The sequence below is a fragment of the Branchiostoma belcheri genome, unplaced genomic scaffold (genome assembly GCF_001625305.1).
Source record: "Branchiostoma belcheri isolate BF01 breed outbred unplaced genomic scaffold, Haploidv18h27 scaffold209, whole genome shotgun sequence".
In the NCBI taxonomy this organism is placed as follows: Eukaryota; Metazoa; Chordata; class Leptocardii; order Amphioxiformes; family Branchiostomatidae; genus Branchiostoma; species Branchiostoma belcheri.
The window spans coordinates 1-19,007 of NW_017803591.1; the positions used below are offsets into that span (position 1 = coordinate 1).

The following is a 19,007-nucleotide window of genomic DNA, read 5'->3' on the forward strand; positions in this document are numbered from 1 at the left end:
TTCTCACTATTTTATTTAATTTAAGACAAATGACGTCAAAACGACGTCGTGTGCGTTACTTTTCTGAGTAGAATATCAGCGTATGGATCAATATAAAGGGATTGAAAGTCATTGCAAGTTGTAAAATTATAATGTTACTCTGCAACAAGGTGTTTAACACCTGCGGGCGGAGACCAGCTACGGTACAGCTTCCCGCCATTTTTCTTGAATTTAATACGACGTCACGAGTTGACCGAGTTGACCGAGTTGACCGAGTTGACCGAGTTGACCGAGTTGACCGAGTTGACCGAGTTGACCGAGTTGACCAGGGTAGTGGACCGAGTTGACCGAGTTGATCGAGTTGACCAGGGTAGTTGACCGAGTTGACCAGGGTAGTTGACCGAGTTGACCGAGTTGATCGAGTTGACCGAGTTGACCGAGTTGATCGAGTTGACCGAGTTGATCGAGTTGACCGAGTTGACCGAGTTGACCGAGTTGACCAGGGTAGTTGACCGAGTTGACCGAGTTGATCGAGTTGACCGTAGTTGACCGAGTTGACCAGGGTAGTTGACCGAGTTGACCGAGTTGACCGAGTTGACCAGGGTATGGACCGAGTTGACCGAGTTGATCGAGTTGACCAGGGTAGTGGACCGAGTTGACCGAGTTGACCGAGTTGACCGAGTTGACCGAGTTGACCAGGGTAGTGACCGAGTTGACCGAGTTGACCGAGTTTGTCTTGTAGCTGAAGAGATATCATTTCGTCCCATATACAGTTATTCTCCTTCCGAATTATTCCACGCCAGAGACGGTCGCTAGATTTGAGGGTGTGCAGCTTCGAATAGAGGGCCCAAATAAACTGGGGCGTGCCTCCTTAAGGGATTGAAAGCCATTGCAAGTTGTAAAATTATATGGATACTCTGCTACAAGATATTAAGCACCTAAAGGTGGAGACAAGCTAGAGTAAAGCTTCGCGCTATTTTTTCTTCAATTTGAGACGACATGACGTCAAAACGACGTCGTGTGCGTTACTTTTCTGAATAGAATATCAAAGTATAGATCATTATAAAGGAATTGAAAGTCGTTGCAAGTTTTAAAATTATATGGTTACTCTGTTGCAAGGTGTTAAACACCTACAGGTGGAGACCAGCTATGGTACAACTTCCTGCCATTTTCTTTGATTTAACACGACATGACGTCAAAACGACGTGACGTGCGTTACTTTTCTTAGTATGGGATCCATATACAAAGAAAGACAATGACAAATTGGAAAGGGTACAGAATCAAGCTGCAAGATTCTTTATGAACAACTATGTAGGAGGTGGTAGTGTCACGGAAATGAAAAGAAACCTACAGTGGACCTCTCTGGAAGACAGAAGAAAGATGTCTAGACTATGCATGATGTACAAAATGACTAATAAACTGGTGGATGTCCCAACTACTAAGTACCTAATACCAGCCCAGAAGAGAACAAGAAATAGCCACGCATTCAAGTACCAGAGTTATCAACCAAGGATTGAGGTGTTCAAGAATTCATTCTTTCCTAGAACTATCGCAGAGTGGAACTCACTGTCACCAAGTACAGTAGGGGCATTGTCAATAGATAGCTTTAAACAATGTCTAGAGCTAGAAGTTCAAGGGTTAGGTGTAACAAGTCGATCGGTATAATATAGCCAGCTGCCGCCGCGCCGCGTGCCTGCGAAGCTGGTGTGTTACGCCGAAAGGCGGTTATACCGGCTATACAGATACAGAATGTATGGATCATTATAAAGGGATTGAAAGTCATCGCAACTTGTAAAATTATATGGGTACTCTGCCACAAGGTGTCAAACACCTAAAGGTGGAGACGAGTCACGGTACAACTTCCCGCCATTTTCTTTAGTTTTAGACGACATGACGTCAAAACGACGTCGTGTGCGTTACATGTCTTACTAGAATATCAAAGTATGGATCATTGTAAAGGGATTGAATGTCATTGTATGTTGTAAAATTATATTGCTACCCTGCTGCAAGGTGTTTAACACTTATAGGTGGAGACGAGTTACGGTACAACTGCCCGCCATTTTCGTTGATTTAACGCGACATGACATAATAACGACGTCGTGTGCGTTACTTTTCTTACTAGAATATCAAAGTATGGATCATTATAAAGTCATTACGAGTTATAGAATTATATGGTTAATCTCACGCAAGGTGTTTAGCACCTGAGGGTGGAGACCATTCACTTGAATCGGCGGCCAGCATCAGCAGATTATGATATTGTCGCTAGGTGTCGTTTTTAAGTCTTTAATTTGCACTTTATCGTTTAATTGGTACTTTATGATTTTATTCATCTTTGAATTGATATTCTATGCGTTATTACAGACCATTTGCAACAATTCCCCATTCGTGATTTTTCTTTGGGGTCGATTTAGGAAATTTCTGGGATTTCGAATCTGTATTTGAATCAGCTGCTATGCTCGGTTTAGTCCCGAATCGGCGGCTGAAAGGGCGGCTACGAATCGGCGGCCCAATCGGCGGCCTACTTCAGGTTGGTGCTCGGTCAGGGAAAATTAAGGTCATAGGTTAAAGTTGAAGCGCAGCCTGACCTGGTCTCGTGCCCAGGGTACTAAGGCTTACTGGATTCTTGATGGGTCTTGATTGGACTCGACAAAAGTACAAGGACTTTCCTATGGTCTTCCACAAGTACGATTGAACAATAAATACATGTTTGAATTGAGCCACCCTGCGTTCAGAATACACGTATGCGACTGCTCTGGGTTCGAGATTGCTTCACACCTGATTACACTATTGATTGTTGTCTAGGTCACCTGATTACACTATTGATTGTCTATGTACATATGATTTAGAAACGACCTTTTTGTCCCAAATGTATTAGTCACAAACCTGCATAATATTTGCAGTTCTGTGAAAAAATGAGTACATGTATTTTAACCGATGTAAGTAACACGTACGTAATTTCAGTCAGAAGGCTGCAATGTTTGTCACAAATAAACCTTTCATTTCTTCATTTATCTATTCATTCATTCATTCCGTCAAAATATATACATCATGCTCCCTTTTCCCCTCGTAGTTGATAAGAATTTTCCGCCCTTTCCTATGGTAAAACAAGTTGAAAGCTGTCACAGTTGTACTTTGATCGCCATACCAGGTAACCTTTTAGTAGTTTGTTCACACTACAGGTATGTTTACTCTCTCACGTGCTTGTCAGGCGCAGTTGGTGTCAGAACTTTCAAAATGGCGGGTACAAAACATACAGGACTGTTCAGGCGCCAGACACTGGCAGCTTTTCTCGTTGTCTTCTCTTCTGAGCTGGCCAAGTCTCAAACCTGCGTGAAGAAAATGTCCTGTGCATGCGAGATGGACGATAAGTCGGGCTACATAGACCTCAATTCTGTCCAGTCGTCAACTAAACCTAGGTTAGTGACTCGTTAAACTTTGACAACCCGTTTTATAAACTGTTTATATATTGACATCTGTACTTAGATTTGTACTTGCAATTAACTTGATTGTAAGATGTACTAAACTTGATCATAAACAGTTGCCGCGGACTACTAGCTGCCAAGAGGAATATTGGTATTAACTTTTTCATAGATTAATTGTATTAGTAGAATCCTTACAAATTGTCGTATGGCCAGTGTAATAAAGAAGGTTTGACGTAATGCATAGACTTGACATCGGATATGAATTGCGAAGATTTGAGTAGCTTTTACATGTAGATGCAACAACGAAAAGATCTGGTATGATTTTAGGCATTGTCTTTTCAATCTTAGCTTCTGATTGAATTCTTTAGCTGTTCCATAAAAGATACAATGTCACCACGCTCTCGTCATCTCTCTTAGGTTCAGGGACGTCCAGCCCCAGGATTTCGGCCCGTGGCTGTACTCCTGGAACCCGTGTGGACCCTTCTCTATGTCGCAGTGCTCCAACGTAGCGGTTAGTTTTCTCCTCCCGTTTGTTTCAGATTCTCAAATTATTACGTACATCTTCGCAGAAGGAAAAATATTGTTTTTGCTCAGTTTCTTCCTCTTCTTCTTCTCTCCAAACAAATAAAGTGGACCACAGGTCTGTCAGCATGGTAACTGTTGCTGTAGCAGACACCCTGTGGTGTTGGGTTAAATTATGTAGACAGAGCTGGAGCGACTGCTCACCATATATTATAAATGAATCGGTGTTTGAGTAACAAAAAACTGAGAAGTATTTTGGTAAGCTAGAATGTTGCTAGAATGTAAACCAGTCAGAATTGCCCTGAGGAAGGTGGCAGACGGTCACCGAAACGTCGGTTGAATAAAACACTTGGATGTGTAAAAAGAGTCTCTTTATTCTGTATCTTCTTTTGACCATCCACGCAGGCGTGTCAGGTCAGTAACTGGGACGCAACACAATCCTTTGACATCGGGACGCAAGACTCTGTCACCTTCAACAAGGATTTGAATGGGAACTGGGTGCTGAGGTATTTGAGCAGAGATGGATCAAAGTAAGGGTATTCCTAACACAGTTTTAGGAGAAATGTATGATAATCGTATACATGAATTATCACAGAAATCATTTGACATTTATCTCCTCACCTCACCTCACCGGTCCCATTTATCTATCTATCAGTAAAACAAAACCAATATCTAGTACTAGTAACATCCATTGTTTATGTTAAGCACAGACGATATAGTGTTAGAGACGTAGATATAGATAGATAAATTGATAGACGTTACGCTATAGATATAACGTCATACAGTACGTGTATGTCCTTGTTTTCAACACTTTTGAAAATGTTATTTTTTCTCCATCAAATTTTGCCATTATATCAATTTTATGGATTGATTTATCAATAAGGCAAATAGAAAATACTGCAATATTTTTTTCTTTTGGCCACAGAAGTCTCGATGTCGTGCTACAGTGTACACAGGGTAATGACGACCTAACTGTATACGGTGAACTTGCTACCAATGACTACGTGAGTATCTCTTATGATCATCAGTTCCTCAAAACCTAATGACCTACTCTTGAATGTGCTCCAGAATTTTGCTTTCCCCATTTCCATATGATACATCATATATTATAAATTGTATTCTTTGTTTTCCTATGTTGTCTGTTTGTATAATGGTCAATATAATGAGTGATGCTTCTTCTTCTTATCATTATCAAAAGTACTCAAGTATTGAAATATTAGGAATTTCATTCAAGCAAATAATCCAAAATCATTTTCTGTCCTGTATAGTACAGTACTTGTACATAAAACAATGAATGCTACTAGATATTGGTTTTGATTTACTGATTTGTAAATCCTTTATCATTTCAACGTTCATAACTGCCAACCAGTTGGGCAGTATTACCATGGCTAGATATCACTTATCATTTCTTATAGCAATTCACGTTAAGCAGTCTACACAGCTGTGTGAAGGAAGGACCTTGGCCTGGACTCGCCGGCAGTATAAGCTTTGGATCCGTTTTGTGTATAATGTAAGTTTTAATTTTTCAGACGTAATTTTACTGTCTATACATACGTCTATTTGAATAGATAAACTCATAGATATTATAATTCAGTTCTTGTGTGAGACGTTCGCGTAGATATATATGACCCCAGCGTTTCAAAAACCCAAAATGTGTTTAAAAATCTTTTTTGTTGTTGTTAAGAGGTAAATAAAGTCAGCGTTGTCGTTTTTATTTTGTAATGTTTTATAAGAGATAACAAAGAAGCATGCGATACAATATACGATTTGGTACTTCTCTCACAAACAGATTCTTTCCCGCCCTTTTCCTGTACTGTGTTGGGGGAGTCGCCTTTAACAAAATCGTCCGAGGACAGAGCGGAAGAGACCTCGTGCCTAACGCCTATTTCTGGTCAGAGTTACCAGGAGTGATAAAGGTACCGTGCTTGACTGTTTCTCTTTCGCACGAATTAAACTTTGTCTTTGGTGATCAAAGGAGCCATTTTAAATATATTGTCGATACGAAAAGACAAACAAATAGTTAAAGAAACTAATAGGGAAATGGCTCTTAGAATTATTATGTTTACCGAGGAAAACATATTGTTTTTGCTACGTTTCCTCTCCTTCTCCAAACCAAAAAGGTCAATGACCTGAACCATAGTCTGTTACCATGGTAACTAGTGTTGGGTTACATCATGTTGCAATTTTATAGCAGGAGGAATTTAGACTTCTGTCACCATATATGTGAATGTGTTTGAGTGAGAATAAACAGAGCAGACCATATGTGAAGGTAAACATTATGCATTTGCTTTGCAAATGTTACCTTTCTACTTTCGCTTTGTATTTTCAGGACGGCTACAGATTTGCAACAAGTCCCTGTAGAAGTCCCCAGGCAAGAGACGCAAGCTACGACAAAATCTGAGGACATTTTTTTTACTTCTGCTTATACTTTGACAGATACACAAAACAGAGGTCCGATACTGTTAACGTTATATGTTTTATGTAGTTTCATAATCAGTAATGATAGCACCTTTATAAGATCATGTATCTGCATCAATTTCATGTACATGTACCACAGTGACCTCAATGAAAAGTACATTTTACAGACATCACATCTGTCTATTAATTAAGATGTAGAAAAGATATTCTTGTGCTTTTTTGTTTTATTAAAATCTTGTGTGCACAAAATATCTTCTGTAAAAGCGAGGAGCTAGTAGTAACACTGCTATCACGCAGTAAAATCAATGATTGGAGACACTACAATCAATTGTAACATAAGATACTCAAGGTTCCAAATATAAACCATTATAGGAAATAAAAATACTAGAGTTCCACGATCTCATACCCTCGCCAAATAATGCTAATCATGTTTATGTTTATGTTTACCGTTCGTGGCATGATCATTGTATCGTTTATTCAGAAGCCCCGCCCAGCCAGGTCGTTCTCTTCTTAGCAATGAACAAAACTGTACATTTATAGAGAACCGTGCGTTCCACTTTGACTGTTCAATCCACAATACTGGTGGTTTATGCGGTGTTCTACAGTAGTGTCCCACCTCGACTAGTATATGCTTGAATTGTGACACTTCTTTGACAAAATCCTGTCCTTCTTGTGCAATTTCTTTTAACAACTTTGCATAAAAATGTTTGTAGATTGCAAAGTCTGCTGCGCTGAAGTTCTCAAAGTTGTGAAGCATTTCTTGTGTGAAATTATTCTGCATTTCTGATCCTTTAAGTTTCAGGGATTCCTCTTTAAACTTGTAAGATCTGCTCTTGAGCTTTGTGCCTTTTCTATAGATGATGTCTCTCAGTGACCAACACATGCGACGTTTTAGAAGCACCAGCGATTCGTCTAGTTTCTCCAAAACCATCACTGTTGTAAAATCTCCGTCCAACTTTTCGATGTAACGCTTCACGGCATCCTTGTCTGTACTAAGTTTATCCTCTAAGCCAAGGTCATGGGCGATACAGTTTCGGATGCAACCGTAATCGTCGATTGAACCAGCTCCAGTTTTTCGAGGTGGATGAAAACGTTTCTCCCAGTACCAAGGATTCGTCATAAATACCTTCACGGGAGGAGTTTTAGTTCTAACAGCAGTTTCCGACATCCCGTTAAAGAATTTATGCATGTGGAAGTAGTTAAAAGCAGAACTTATTCGACTTGACGGTTCTCTGAGGATGGTGACGAATTTCGTATCTGCTGGCATGAGCTTGAGAAACATCTCTCTGTCGTACACGTTGTGGTGGTTGAAGATGTTCCACTGTTTTCCGCCAGGGGGCGGTTTGTAGGACTTTTCTGTGATGATGTGGGGTTTTCCTATCCAGGCTCTCCTGACTCGCCTTGGAAGAGCCACTATCAACTTGTGGGTGTAGGCATAATGGAAGAAGATGGCCTGAATTGTAGAGGAACCGCATTTGTGCACCTAGAGTTTGAAAATAAAGTGTTACTGTTCTGCCACGATCTAGAAGCAGTGCATTCATATCATAAGATTGACAAGAAAAATTGTAGCAAAGTTCGTTTGTAACATTTCTAAGCCCCTGGCAAAAGCTAAAACCATAGGCAAAGTAAACAAATGGGAAATGTTGAAATATTAATGTCCCACGTATGAAATGATAATTCAGTTACTAGGAATTCGGTGAAGAGGTCCATAGCTGATTGCATATGACTAGGATGTCAGCCATCATGTGTTATTTTGTCAAATGTTTTGCTTCATATGCATAAAATCATCAGTATGGAAAATAACTGACCTTTGCAAACACGAAATTATCTTGTCTGGCACACTGAGTATCTGCTGTTTGGTTTGATGCTTCTAGAAGACTTCCAATATCACGGATCCTATAAAAGGAGAGATATTCAAATTGCTATTATCATGCCCTATTCAATCTATGCACAGCTCGCTGCAGAAACAAGACAATGTAATACATTCATTATGTAATATATTTATCATGTTATTATCATTAGGTGTATAGGTGTAATATATTTTCTGTCATGTACTGTGAAACAAATATGTGTATGGATTTATGAGGACTCTGAATTGTGTAAATTTTACCTTTTTTATAGTTTCGTCCGGCCCTTACCTCTTCTCTCATAACTTCAATGACAATGTGATGTGGCCTACAGGCCCATAGGAGCTTCTCATCAATAAAGAACGATTCAAGAAAAAAAAACAGCTCATTTTTACATGGGGCATATACATTTGACAGTACTTACTCTGTTGAAACCGAAACGTTAGTTGGTTGTTTGTAGTGAAAACTTAACTCCACGGACAAGTTCATCAAATGGTAGTCACGGAAGTTTACTTTCCTCGGGAGGTAGTCCCCGGTGTAGAACAGGGCGATTGTCAGTACTGACAGTAAGGACAGGATGTTCAGCCACAGAATCTTCCTATCCATGTTTTCAGTTAGTAGTGCTGAAGAAAAAGATAAACAGAGTCAAGTCTGGATTGTAAAAGCCCTTGCTGCTTGCAATCTCGTGCACGAACTCAAACACACACACACACACACACACACACACACACACACACACACACACACACACACACACACACACACACACACACACACACACACACACACACACACACACACACACACACACACACACACACACACACACACATACACACAGTGACACACACAGGCACAGATACACATGTACAAACAGACACAGATGCACACTAAGACACACACACTGACACGCTGTGACACACACGCACAAAGCATACACACGCGCACAGACAAACACACAAGAAACACGCCCGATAACCAGAGGGTGTTGAACCAACATGGCCGACATTGTTGTTGTGAACACCTACTTCACTGACCTCCACCCAAAGTAACCTTACAAGATCTTATAAAAATGTATACTTACGGTAAGGTCGTCTTCCTGTTTGTAAAATAACGAAAGGGCTCAAGTAGCTAGGCAGTTTCTGAAGAAGGTTGTATTGTATCTGTGTACGATACTCATGTTTTCTCTATTGATTTTGATTAATGGCCGTTTCAAGGCACGTCATAGAAAAAAAAAAGAAACATGGTGACCAAACTCGCCCGACCAGCTGCCTGCCCTGTGTAATGACTCGTGCATAAGGCTCAGGCCTCCGCCTCCGGGACATTCTCTCTTACGTCAAACACGAGACGGTCACACGTCAGACCGGTTATTATTTACCAGCTCAGACGTTCTTTTCAGAACCGTACTGCGCTTTTTCTGCCCTCGTTTGAAGTAGATGTATTTAGATGTCTGTCACTTAACGTCAGAGGACACAACATCAGTCACGATGCCTGAGAAATGCCCTGACTATCAATAAGAATTTAGATTTTCTGCATGTGAAAATGTAAAAGATATTACCTATGTATTTGTATGCACAATTGCACAAGTGACTTCTGTGCAATGGTATTTATGACCCTCTACATGTATATACAAAAATACGTATTCCAATCTCACTTTTACCTGCTGCGATGTTGGAATACTTCGTATATATTAACACAAAGGCATGCTTTGATTTTACTGTGAGGTAGTGCATTGGTTTTTCATGTCTGCCTTTACTTGAACTTAATTTGTTAGACAAAGATGCATGAATACTACTTATTAGGTCAGCATCAAAAGCAAATAAAGGAATAACACAAAACATTTAAAAATAAATATGATATTTAATGGTAAAGGAAATATATAATATCAAGATAAAGCACAAATTGAAGAAACAAATACACCATATACTAGTATTAGAACTAGAAAGGCCAATATTTGCTTTGGAGCAAATACAGCGATGGGTTCACCACATTTTACGACATGGCAGGGAAGAATGGGAAACACAAGGGAAAACAATGATTTACATTGATATAACTATAATATGAAGTAAAATACAACTAAAACAACAGTTGGATAGCTATTCCCTACTTTATTGGTTAGGATTTTTAATTGCATAATGCAAACTGTTGATTTTCAAAATAAAAAAAACGTACCATGCCCGGCATTCCAATGCTGGAGCAGGAAAGCTTGAAATACCTACCAAAACACTTGAATACAGACATACTGTCAGAAATGCTTCTGTGCAGGTGTTAATCAAGTTAAATCCCAACAGCCAATCAGCAAGAAGTATAGAGGAAAGCTGCATGCCTATTGGTTGATGCCCTGCATTCCATTGTGATGACTCATGCCCAAACGTGGTAAACAAGGCACACTAACACAGTAATACATTTGCTATAACACAGCCAAAAAACTCAAATAAAACCATTCTAAAAGCCTGTATCACAATAATTTAAAAAACGCCTAGGGGTATTTGCCCACTGTACCTCCATACCAAATTTCAGGACCTTGGGCCCTAAAATGAAGAAGCTGAATCCATTTAAAAAATGGCAGGAGGAGAAGGAGGAGGAGAAGAAGAAGAAACATCAGAAAAAGCAATATGGTTTCACCACACCACTTCGTGGTGTGGTGAACCCATAATGAGCCTAATATATATGTATACATAGCTACAATGCACCATGCATACATACATAAATAAACGATTCAACAAGATTTCTTATTTACATTCCTATGTCTTATTATTGTTTACCTAAATTATCATAATAGTGTTCTCTTAAAATTCTATCCCACCCTGGCCTCTCTTCGCTTAACAATTGACAATAATTCTCATCAATGGCAAATCTTTTGTTCCACTTGGAATCCTTAAACCATAAGTGCTTTGGTTTCTTTGTAGATTTGCAATAAGAGGCTACTTTTTCCAGTATGTGTTTAAAATGATCCACCTCTTCAATAAAGTCCTGTCCTTCTGCATCTATGTCTTTTGTAAGTTTCTCATAAAAGTAGTTGTATATCTTAAAGTCGATGTTGCTGAACTTTTCGTAGTTTTGCTTCATTTCTTCTGTGAAATCTGATTTGAGTGAAGACCCGCGAAACCGCACATCTCCGGCTTTGACAAAATATTGTCTCTTCTTGAACTTTCTGTTCTCCCAAAAGATGATATCTCGAAGAGACCAACACATGCGCCTTTTCAGAAGCACCAACGATTCTTCCAGCTTCTCTAGAATCATCATTATTGTAAAATCTTTGTCAAGCTTTTCTATGTAATGTTTTACGGCGTTAGCGTTGTTGTATTGGCTTCGTTCCATACCAAGGTCTTGTGCCATGCAGTTTTGGATACAACCAAGGTCGTTGAGCGAACCATATGCCGAGCGCTTTGGATGAAACTGTTTTTCCCAGTACCATGGATCCTTCAAAAATAGTTGAATCGGCGACTTCCTCCTTTCAACAGAAATGTTAACCATGTTCGTGAAGTACTTGTACAGCATGAAGTAGTTAAAAGCTGAACTCAGTCGACTTATGGGTTCTCTGAGGATGGTGACGAATTTTGTATCTTTGGGCATGAGACGCAGAAACATGTCCCTGTCATAGACGTTGTGGTGGTTGAAGATGTTCCACTGTTTTCCGCCAGGGGGCGGTTTGTAGGACGTGCTTGGGATGCTGTGGGGTTTTCCTATCCATGCTTTACGATCGCTCTTTGGTAGAGCCACGATCAGCTTGTGGTTGTAGCCATAGTGGAAGAATATGGACTGGATTGTGGTGGAACCACACTTATGAACCTGCGACACGAAAAAAATCTAGCGTCAATATCTCTATTAGCGGGCATATGTACTTATTTTCAATCAGTAATTATATAATCAATCTACAAAGATTATAAAGATTATAACATTTTTTGGTTCCTCTTTGACATTCCATTTTCTTAGCAGAACATATCAAGACAATTCCTGACCTTTGCAAAGACGAAGTTGTCTTGTCTGACACACAGCGCCTCGGAGGTTTTGTTTGGTGTCTGTGCTACATTTCTATCTTCACTGATCCTGTGAAAACAAGAAGCATACTTAAAGGCATCTTTCAGGGAGGCAAAACAAAAAAAATTCTGGATGAGTAAATCTGTCTAACATTGACTCTTATTGCCATTTCGAATTCGTAGCACATTTTCGTCATAATTTTATACTTGAAGTGTTTAAGGTAGCACCAAAACAAGGGAGTCCTTTATTTTGGGGTACCACCCATAAATGGTTAGAACCAGCCTACGATGCAAAAAAAAAAAACTTACTTCAAAGTCCGACTGCCCTTTTTGATGTCCGGATCATTCTGTACTGAGGTGTGATTTGACCTGTGAATACAAAATTAACACATGGTGGAAATAATTAGAGTATAACTGACGCACCCAATTACTCATTCCAAGAACGGCTACTGAATGTCAACCAACAACATGCTGCATTCTAATGTTTCAAAATCATTCAATGCTTCACTTTTAACTTCGATATGGCAATAATACTACCTTTATTCCACAGGAATTGTACAGGGTGCAAAGTATGGCATCTACTGTTTCATAACACTACAATTTCACAAAGCTAAAATACTACTAGTACATATCCCTATGTATGCCTATGTATTGTCACTACTCAAGTCCATTGAGGCAAACCCTGAGTATAGATGCTGATAGTCTAGTGTATAGTTGTATACGTATATCGACGTGTTTTTCATATTTAACTTGAATCATTACCTGCTAAACAATTACATGAATAGGATCGCATAAAGTTTGAAGGCCTGATCCCAAAAGGGTATTCTGGCTGTCAATACTTACAGATCAGAAGCAGAAGCAGATGAAGTATCTGACTGTGTTGGTTGGACTGTCGCAGCCGGAGGGAGGTTCAGGGTTCGGTATTCACGTACGGAGCGTGTCTGCAGTCCGAAGTCTCCAGTATAGAAGACAATCACAGACGACAACGACAACAATGACACTGTGACGAACGCTGAAAGTTTCCGAGCCATGTTTTTTAGTTATCACTGGTTGTTGCTGTAAGAAACAGAGACATGATTTTAAGAAGCATCAACAACATTATTATTCATTCGGGATAGCCTATTACCTTCTGACATTTGACAGTTAACTGTGAATCCGATGTTTACTTTAAATCAAGATGGCTGCCGAACTAGTTGTTTACCCAAACGTCCAGTGTTGACAGAATTTTGCTGACCTACATTTATGGGAGATCGCGATAAACCGACAAGGAACACTATCTAGCTCCCTTTCTCTGTATGCAATGTTGAAGAAAACACTTAATGATGTACTTTAAACGGTACAATTGCCATGAATTGGTGATTTCTAGTTGTCGTCAGCTGCAATCTACTAGTATGTCGTCACTGGTAATTTATGTCACGAAAATGACCACAAATCCCCTTAGGATGTTACTCTTTTGTTTCTGACCCTTCCCAGAATACGTGATGGACACCAAAACCCACCCAACCGGGCGCGTGTCACAAAGAATTGCTGGCAACGATTAAGTATTGCTGGTGGGTGGGAAGGGGTGTCAGAAAATTATTTTTCGATCGTATTCTTCCCTTTTTAAGAAGGAAATGTCCGTCCTAGACATAACCTCGGAGACAAGGAATGTACAACATAATAGTATGTATAGATTAATGGCATGTAATTTCATATAAAAGGTTTCTGACGTACTGATTGACCTCTAGTCATGCCTCTTTTTTACTTTCAAAAGTGTCTTCACATTGAAAACTAAGTCCTTCAAATCGTAAGGAATGCTTTGTATCTACTTGTTTCTAAGATACATGAAAGGACTCGATATTCTTTACAGACAGAAAATTAATGTAAACAGTCGGCAGTGTCATCGACCCCTTGAAAGACCACTAGCAAATTTCAAAATGATTACCAAAAATGTGCCCCCACGTAGCTTCGTCTTCAAATCAGTAGCACTACCTTGTTCCCATGCGTAGCTTCGTCTTCAAGTCAAGCTTGTTCCAGCGTGTCTTCTAGATTGCAGAGTTCCATAAAGGGTAGCTTAGTAAGTCCTCGATCTCTTCGCTGCACTCAGTCAAAACGGTGGCACGCTTGTGGCATATTGTAGACTACACCTTTCACGAATTACTCGAGTAATTAGCGGCGAATGTCCGGAAGGCACATGACGTCAAAGTAATATCAAGTCTACATCACAATAGCGACATCTAGCGGTTTATATGTTCTTTGTAACAAATTGATTAATGGTAGTCTCCACATAGTTTCTGCCTACCTGTTTTTGTAATCCACTGCAGCCTAATAGTCTAATATGAGGTTCTCAGTATCTTGTTTGTCTGTTTGTTTATTTGCTTGTTTGAACCATTCATTAAGCTCAAATCGGCCTGCAAGCCAACTTTTCATTAAAGTCAAGAGGTAAGAGTCCGACATAATATGAAGATTACATCATTGAATTTGTTAGATCCTAATAAATCTATACACATTTTATTCTTTCTTACAAGTACGTCCGTGTTAAGAGGAATATAAAGTTGTATGTTGCATTGGAAAACTATTTGTTCGTTGACGCATTGCTGCTGACGCAACTGTCGTTCGCATCTGACATGTTGGAGTTATATACTCTCGTATTTGGACTGTTTGCGAATCGGTGAAATAGCAAAGAGAAAGCCGTCCTGTAAGACAAGTAAAGATAACGTTACTTTACATTACACTAAGAATAAAAAAAAGCCTTATCATCTATCTAAATCAATTTCATAGCCATTTTTCTTCAACTGATCATAAATGTTATTCAAGGTAGCTCCATAGTCTTTTTAAAAACACTTTTGATTTAGATACTTTTGGAAACGGTTAAGTCGATTCGGTTCTGGAAAACGTTTCGGGTGGGTTAACCGTTATCAGTCTAAAGAGGAAGACGACATTGTAATTCCGTGAATAGTTTCATCAGGTTGGTAAGTCACTGAGTAAAGAGATTTTTTTCCACAGTCAAGTCGTTCTATTCAGCCGACGTTTCGGTGACCGCCTGTCACCTTCCTCAGGGCAATTCTGACTGGTACACACTGCATTGCAGCACAGGTGTCACTGCTATAGATGCTTCCCAAACGTACAATATTTACATTGCAATTGCATTGTAATTAGCCACTCGGTCATACAACGCCTCATAGAATCAAAGAAAGATATAGACAGCATTGGCATACCTTTATCAAACCTGGTAGCGAGGCCCAGAACTCCATGTTAGGTATGACGTCCTTTCCCTCCTTTTGACGGGCGAACTTGTTAAGTAGCACACCGCCCACAATGTAGATAAATACAGTCGGAAAGAAACTGCAAGGAAAAAAAAGAATTGACAATGAAAATGAAACCTTTGTGTATATGTATGTGAGCATGGTATGACTCTTCATTTTCATTTCTTCCCGTATTCTTCTTTTACTTTTTAATTGATTTTGGCATTCTACATCATTAATATTGTTTTCCAATTTTCTTTGCAATTTAAGGCATATATTTCCTTCTGTTGCAGCTGCTTTGTACGATTTACAGTTTGGCCGAAAACTTTTTGTTTTAAATGGATGAAAATTCATGCGTGCGTGGATGTCATCCATATAATCAAATCAAAAAGGCCTTACATGCTACTGAAAGAATGTAGCGACGTATACGTACACGATGCAGAGGATAGACCCGACGCTGATGTTGACAGTAACCACGATAGGGCCGGGTCCCGGGCCTGGTCCTGGGTCTGGGCCGTCCTGGGTACAGCAGTACGGGCTTTCCAAACGGAAGTCCTGTGAAACGTCACAAATGTCCAGAAAACTGTGAATTACTTGTTTTTTATGTATATAGCTGTTTTAATTTGTGTTCTAGTTTTTTTCCGGCGTGGTTCATATGTAAGAAAAATATCCATCTGAAAAGATCAATGATTTGAATTATGTACCTGTAGGCATACTCGTGTGTGTGCACTCGAGTACTAGTATACGTATGTATATGACTGTATTACAATACGTACGTAGTTATTGAAGTAAGAAGGGTCCTCCCCATCCACTGTAAATGTCGTGAAAGAAGAGGAGCTGCAAATCAGCGAGATTTTCGTCGTTCTGTAGAGAAAAAAAAGAGAGAATTTAAAACTCTGGAGAAAGCTGTTACTACTATTCAAATTTTGGTTGCACTCTGATTAACATAGAGCGTCCGCGAATATAATTTTATCGTTGTTTCATTTGTCCAGGAACCGTTTTTAAAAGCAAAGTTACGAAAGCTAGTTCTTTTTCCAATTATGTCCATTTGCCGACAAGAAATCGGCAATAACTGACATGTTTTCTCATAATACGAAGCAGTGATTCACCATACATATTTGAGGGTGATTTGTAGTGAATCACCAACTTCCATACAGTACAATTTTGACCATCGCACACCGGGACATGTCCCTTCTCTTTTTCGAAAGGTGTGGTGGGTTCTTTAACGTGTGTGGGGTGTGGCTCTTCCAAACATGGGACCTCCATTTAACGTCCTATCCGAGGAACGTACCTAACTGAAGCTAGGTACTCATTTACACCTGAGTGAAGTGAGGGAAAGAAATATTTTGTTTACCTTTCATAGGATAAACTGTAGTAGTATAGCGCTACTCCAGTTCCGGTTGTATCCGGTTGAAAAATTGCGTTTTCCTGTACACCAAGATCATAGGCTTCTGACGGGTCCGCCTGACCGACTTGGCACACCTGGAAGGAAGATAATTTAGAAAAGCCACGTCACAATATGAAATACAAAAAAATTAATCTAAGGTCGGCCAGTTGTGAAACAACAGATTATTGTGCAGTAATTATTCCATTACAAACTGATAAACCCTATAAGGTAAACTGCAGTAGATGCCAGTTACTTGCAAAACGGTTTGTAGCAAAAACCTTCCAACAATATTTTTAACATCAACAGGCTAGGTTATCTAAACAATAAGTATGATGAAGATATTGAAAAATGAAACATTGGTGGTAATATGATAGATAAAAGACTCCATACAGCGACACCCGTGCATCCAGACTTGCTGAAGGCGTAACACGGGTTCCAGGAGTAGGTGAAACCGTCAGGGTACATCGATGCATAGTAGTCTTCGTACCTGGGGGGAATTTATTTTAGAAATATCTTCATTTAAATATCGTAAATAACTAAATTTAAACATCTCTGTTCTTTACTACATCGTGTTAGATATCTATATGTTCCTTTGTATTCCCTTCATATTGGATTTCATTTTCTAAGAATTATGTTTACTGTTTCCTCTTCTTCTTCTTCTCCAAATCAATAAGGTCAATGACCTGAACCAGATGTCTGTCATCATGGTAACTGGTGTTGGGTTACATCATGTTGCAATTTCATAGCAGGAGGGATTTAGACTCCTGTCTGACCATATATATATATATATGAATGTGTTTACTTGAGTAAGAGTTAACAGAGCAGAACATACGCGAAGGTAAACATTATGCATTTGCTTTGAAAATGTTACCTTTCTAGTTGAATTTGAAGTAACTGGTCTATGTTCTTGTTAGATGTAAGTGGTACTGTGGTAGCGTAAAACTCAAAGTCTTCGTAATTTGAGAGCGCTACCAGTTTTGTGTTTTGATGCTACCTTTAATTTTGTAATAAAAAGAGGAAAATGTTGATAACTAGGACACTATAGGCCTAAATTTGTACTTTGGCCGTTTTCAGTACACCTCCACGTGTTGGTGCGCTCACGTGTTAGGAACTGTATTGGATATTGCATTTCGATGTAACCTTTATCCTGATCAACACATCAGGATTGATTGGTCCAATTGATCAAATCTATTCTTACACCTTGTGATATATTTCGAACAAGCAACTAATTAGGAACACTGCTGAAAAGATGTTCATATTGCTTTTTCAAAGTCAAAAGGAGTAAGAGGGGTGTAAGTAAGTGAAAGATAATCAGCTCATGATCGCAACTAGCCTGAAATTGGGTCACTCTCTTATAAATCCTTCAAATGTTAGAAAGATGCCGAACATATCATATCCATGGAGTCAAAAAGACACCTTTCCTATATGGCAAAGAAAAGGTTTACTTTCAATAGTACAGACTACAACTGTAGAAGCGAAGTTAGCGATGATAATTCGTTTTCATGTGAGGGTACTTACGCAATGCCCCCCTGTGTGGCGAGTGGCGAGAGGTCTATCGTGCCTGATCCGTCATCCATCGTACAACTACATGGTCCGGTCTGCGTGCAATACTGAGCTCTGGTACTGTAGAACAAACACCCCAGCAAAAGAAGCCAAAAAGGCCAAGAATTTGACATCTTGTAAGCCATGTGGCCCCTCTTTTAAGAGAAGCTTCGCAAGGACGTTGTTCTGCAAACAGAGCGGACTGTCGTCGTCCCGTTTTATCACAAAGGGGCGAGCAAAGGTTTCTTTACTGTGTCAGCTGTGGCGTGAATTTTGACCTCCGTAAAACTGTTAACGCTTAAGCAATTGTCACACTACGCCTCCTGGCGGAAAAAAAACACATTGCATTATTTCTACGTCAAATTAAAATGTTTACAGTTACTTCACTTTTATTGTGTAACCTGTTGTTTTATTCCTAACCTGTCGCTATGTTGAAACACACCAGACTGGGCCATGGGAAAGAAAACCTTTCTCTTTATTGATAATCAATATCATTATGGTTTTTATCGTAAGTTTAAAATGTGTGTAATTGTAGAGTTATAACCTCTGTTACCATTATAAAAGTGTCTATGACAAGAGATAGCAACCTGTAGATGATATACATTTTGTTGTATTACATGTTGCCCATTCTTTTAGCAAATGATCTCATTTTTCACATCTTTCAAATAGCCCCTCAAAAAACAATG

The 19,007-nt window shown here is 39.4% G+C and overlaps 2 protein-coding genes across 2 annotated transcripts; one reads left to right on the forward strand and one right to left on the reverse strand.

Moving 5' to 3' along the window:
* Positions 1 to 3,207: 3,207 nt before the first annotated feature.
* On the forward strand, positions 3,208 to 6,393 carry LOC109469594. The gene is made up of 7 exons (XM_019768132.1): positions 3,208 to 3,395; positions 3,819 to 3,912; positions 4,329 to 4,453; positions 4,849 to 4,927; positions 5,339 to 5,433; positions 5,713 to 5,839; positions 6,253 to 6,393. Exons 1-7 carry the CDS (start codon positions 3,214 to 3,216, stop codon positions 6,322 to 6,324), a joined length of 774 nt encoding a protein of 257 aa, XP_019623691.1. The 5' UTR covers positions 3,208 to 3,213; the 3' UTR covers positions 6,325 to 6,393.
* Positions 6,385 to 18,753, reverse strand: LOC109469595. Its single transcript, XM_019768133.1, has 9 exons — positions 18,298 to 18,753; positions 17,170 to 17,266; positions 16,747 to 16,874; positions 16,169 to 16,256; positions 15,826 to 15,947; positions 15,366 to 15,492; positions 11,289 to 11,980; positions 8,150 to 8,237; positions 6,385 to 7,824 (listed from the first exon to the last, which is right to left on the reverse strand). The coding sequence occupies exons 1-9, from the start codon at positions 18,465 to 18,467 to the stop codon at positions 6,763 to 6,765; spliced, it is 2,574 nt and encodes an 857-aa protein (XP_019623692.1). The 5' UTR covers positions 18,468 to 18,753; the 3' UTR covers positions 6,385 to 6,762.
* Positions 18,754 to 19,007: the final 254 nt, after the last annotated feature.

What these genes read in the sequence shown, in the direction of transcription:
- LOC109469594 (XM_019768132.1), top strand. Translation starts at nt 3,214, where the DNA reads ATGGCGGGTACAAAACATACAGGACTGTTCAGGCGCCAGACACTGGCA. An exon ending in CAGTCGTCAACTAAACCTAG is followed by an intron (nt 3,396 to 3,818) that starts GTTAGTGACTCG and finishes CATCTCTCTTAG; the next exon opens with GTTCAGGGACGTCCAGCCCC. An exon ending in AACTTGCTACCAATGACTAC is followed by an intron (nt 4,928 to 5,338) that starts GTGAGTATCTCT and finishes CATTTCTTATAG; the next exon opens with CAATTCACGTTAAGCAGTCT.
- LOC109469595 (XM_019768133.1), bottom strand. Translation starts at nt 18,467, where the DNA reads ATGGCTTACAAGATGTCAAATTCTTGGCCTTTTTGGCTTCTTTTGCTG. An exon ending in CTTCTTACTTCAATAACTAC is followed by an intron (nt 15,948 to 16,168) that starts GTACGTATTGTA and finishes GACGTTTCACAG; the next exon opens with GACTTCCGTTTGGAAAGCCC. An exon ending in GGAGATGTGCGGTTTCGCGG is followed by an intron (nt 8,238 to 11,288) that starts GTCTTCACTCAA and finishes CTCCTTTTATAG; the next exon opens with GATCCGTGATATTGGAAGTC.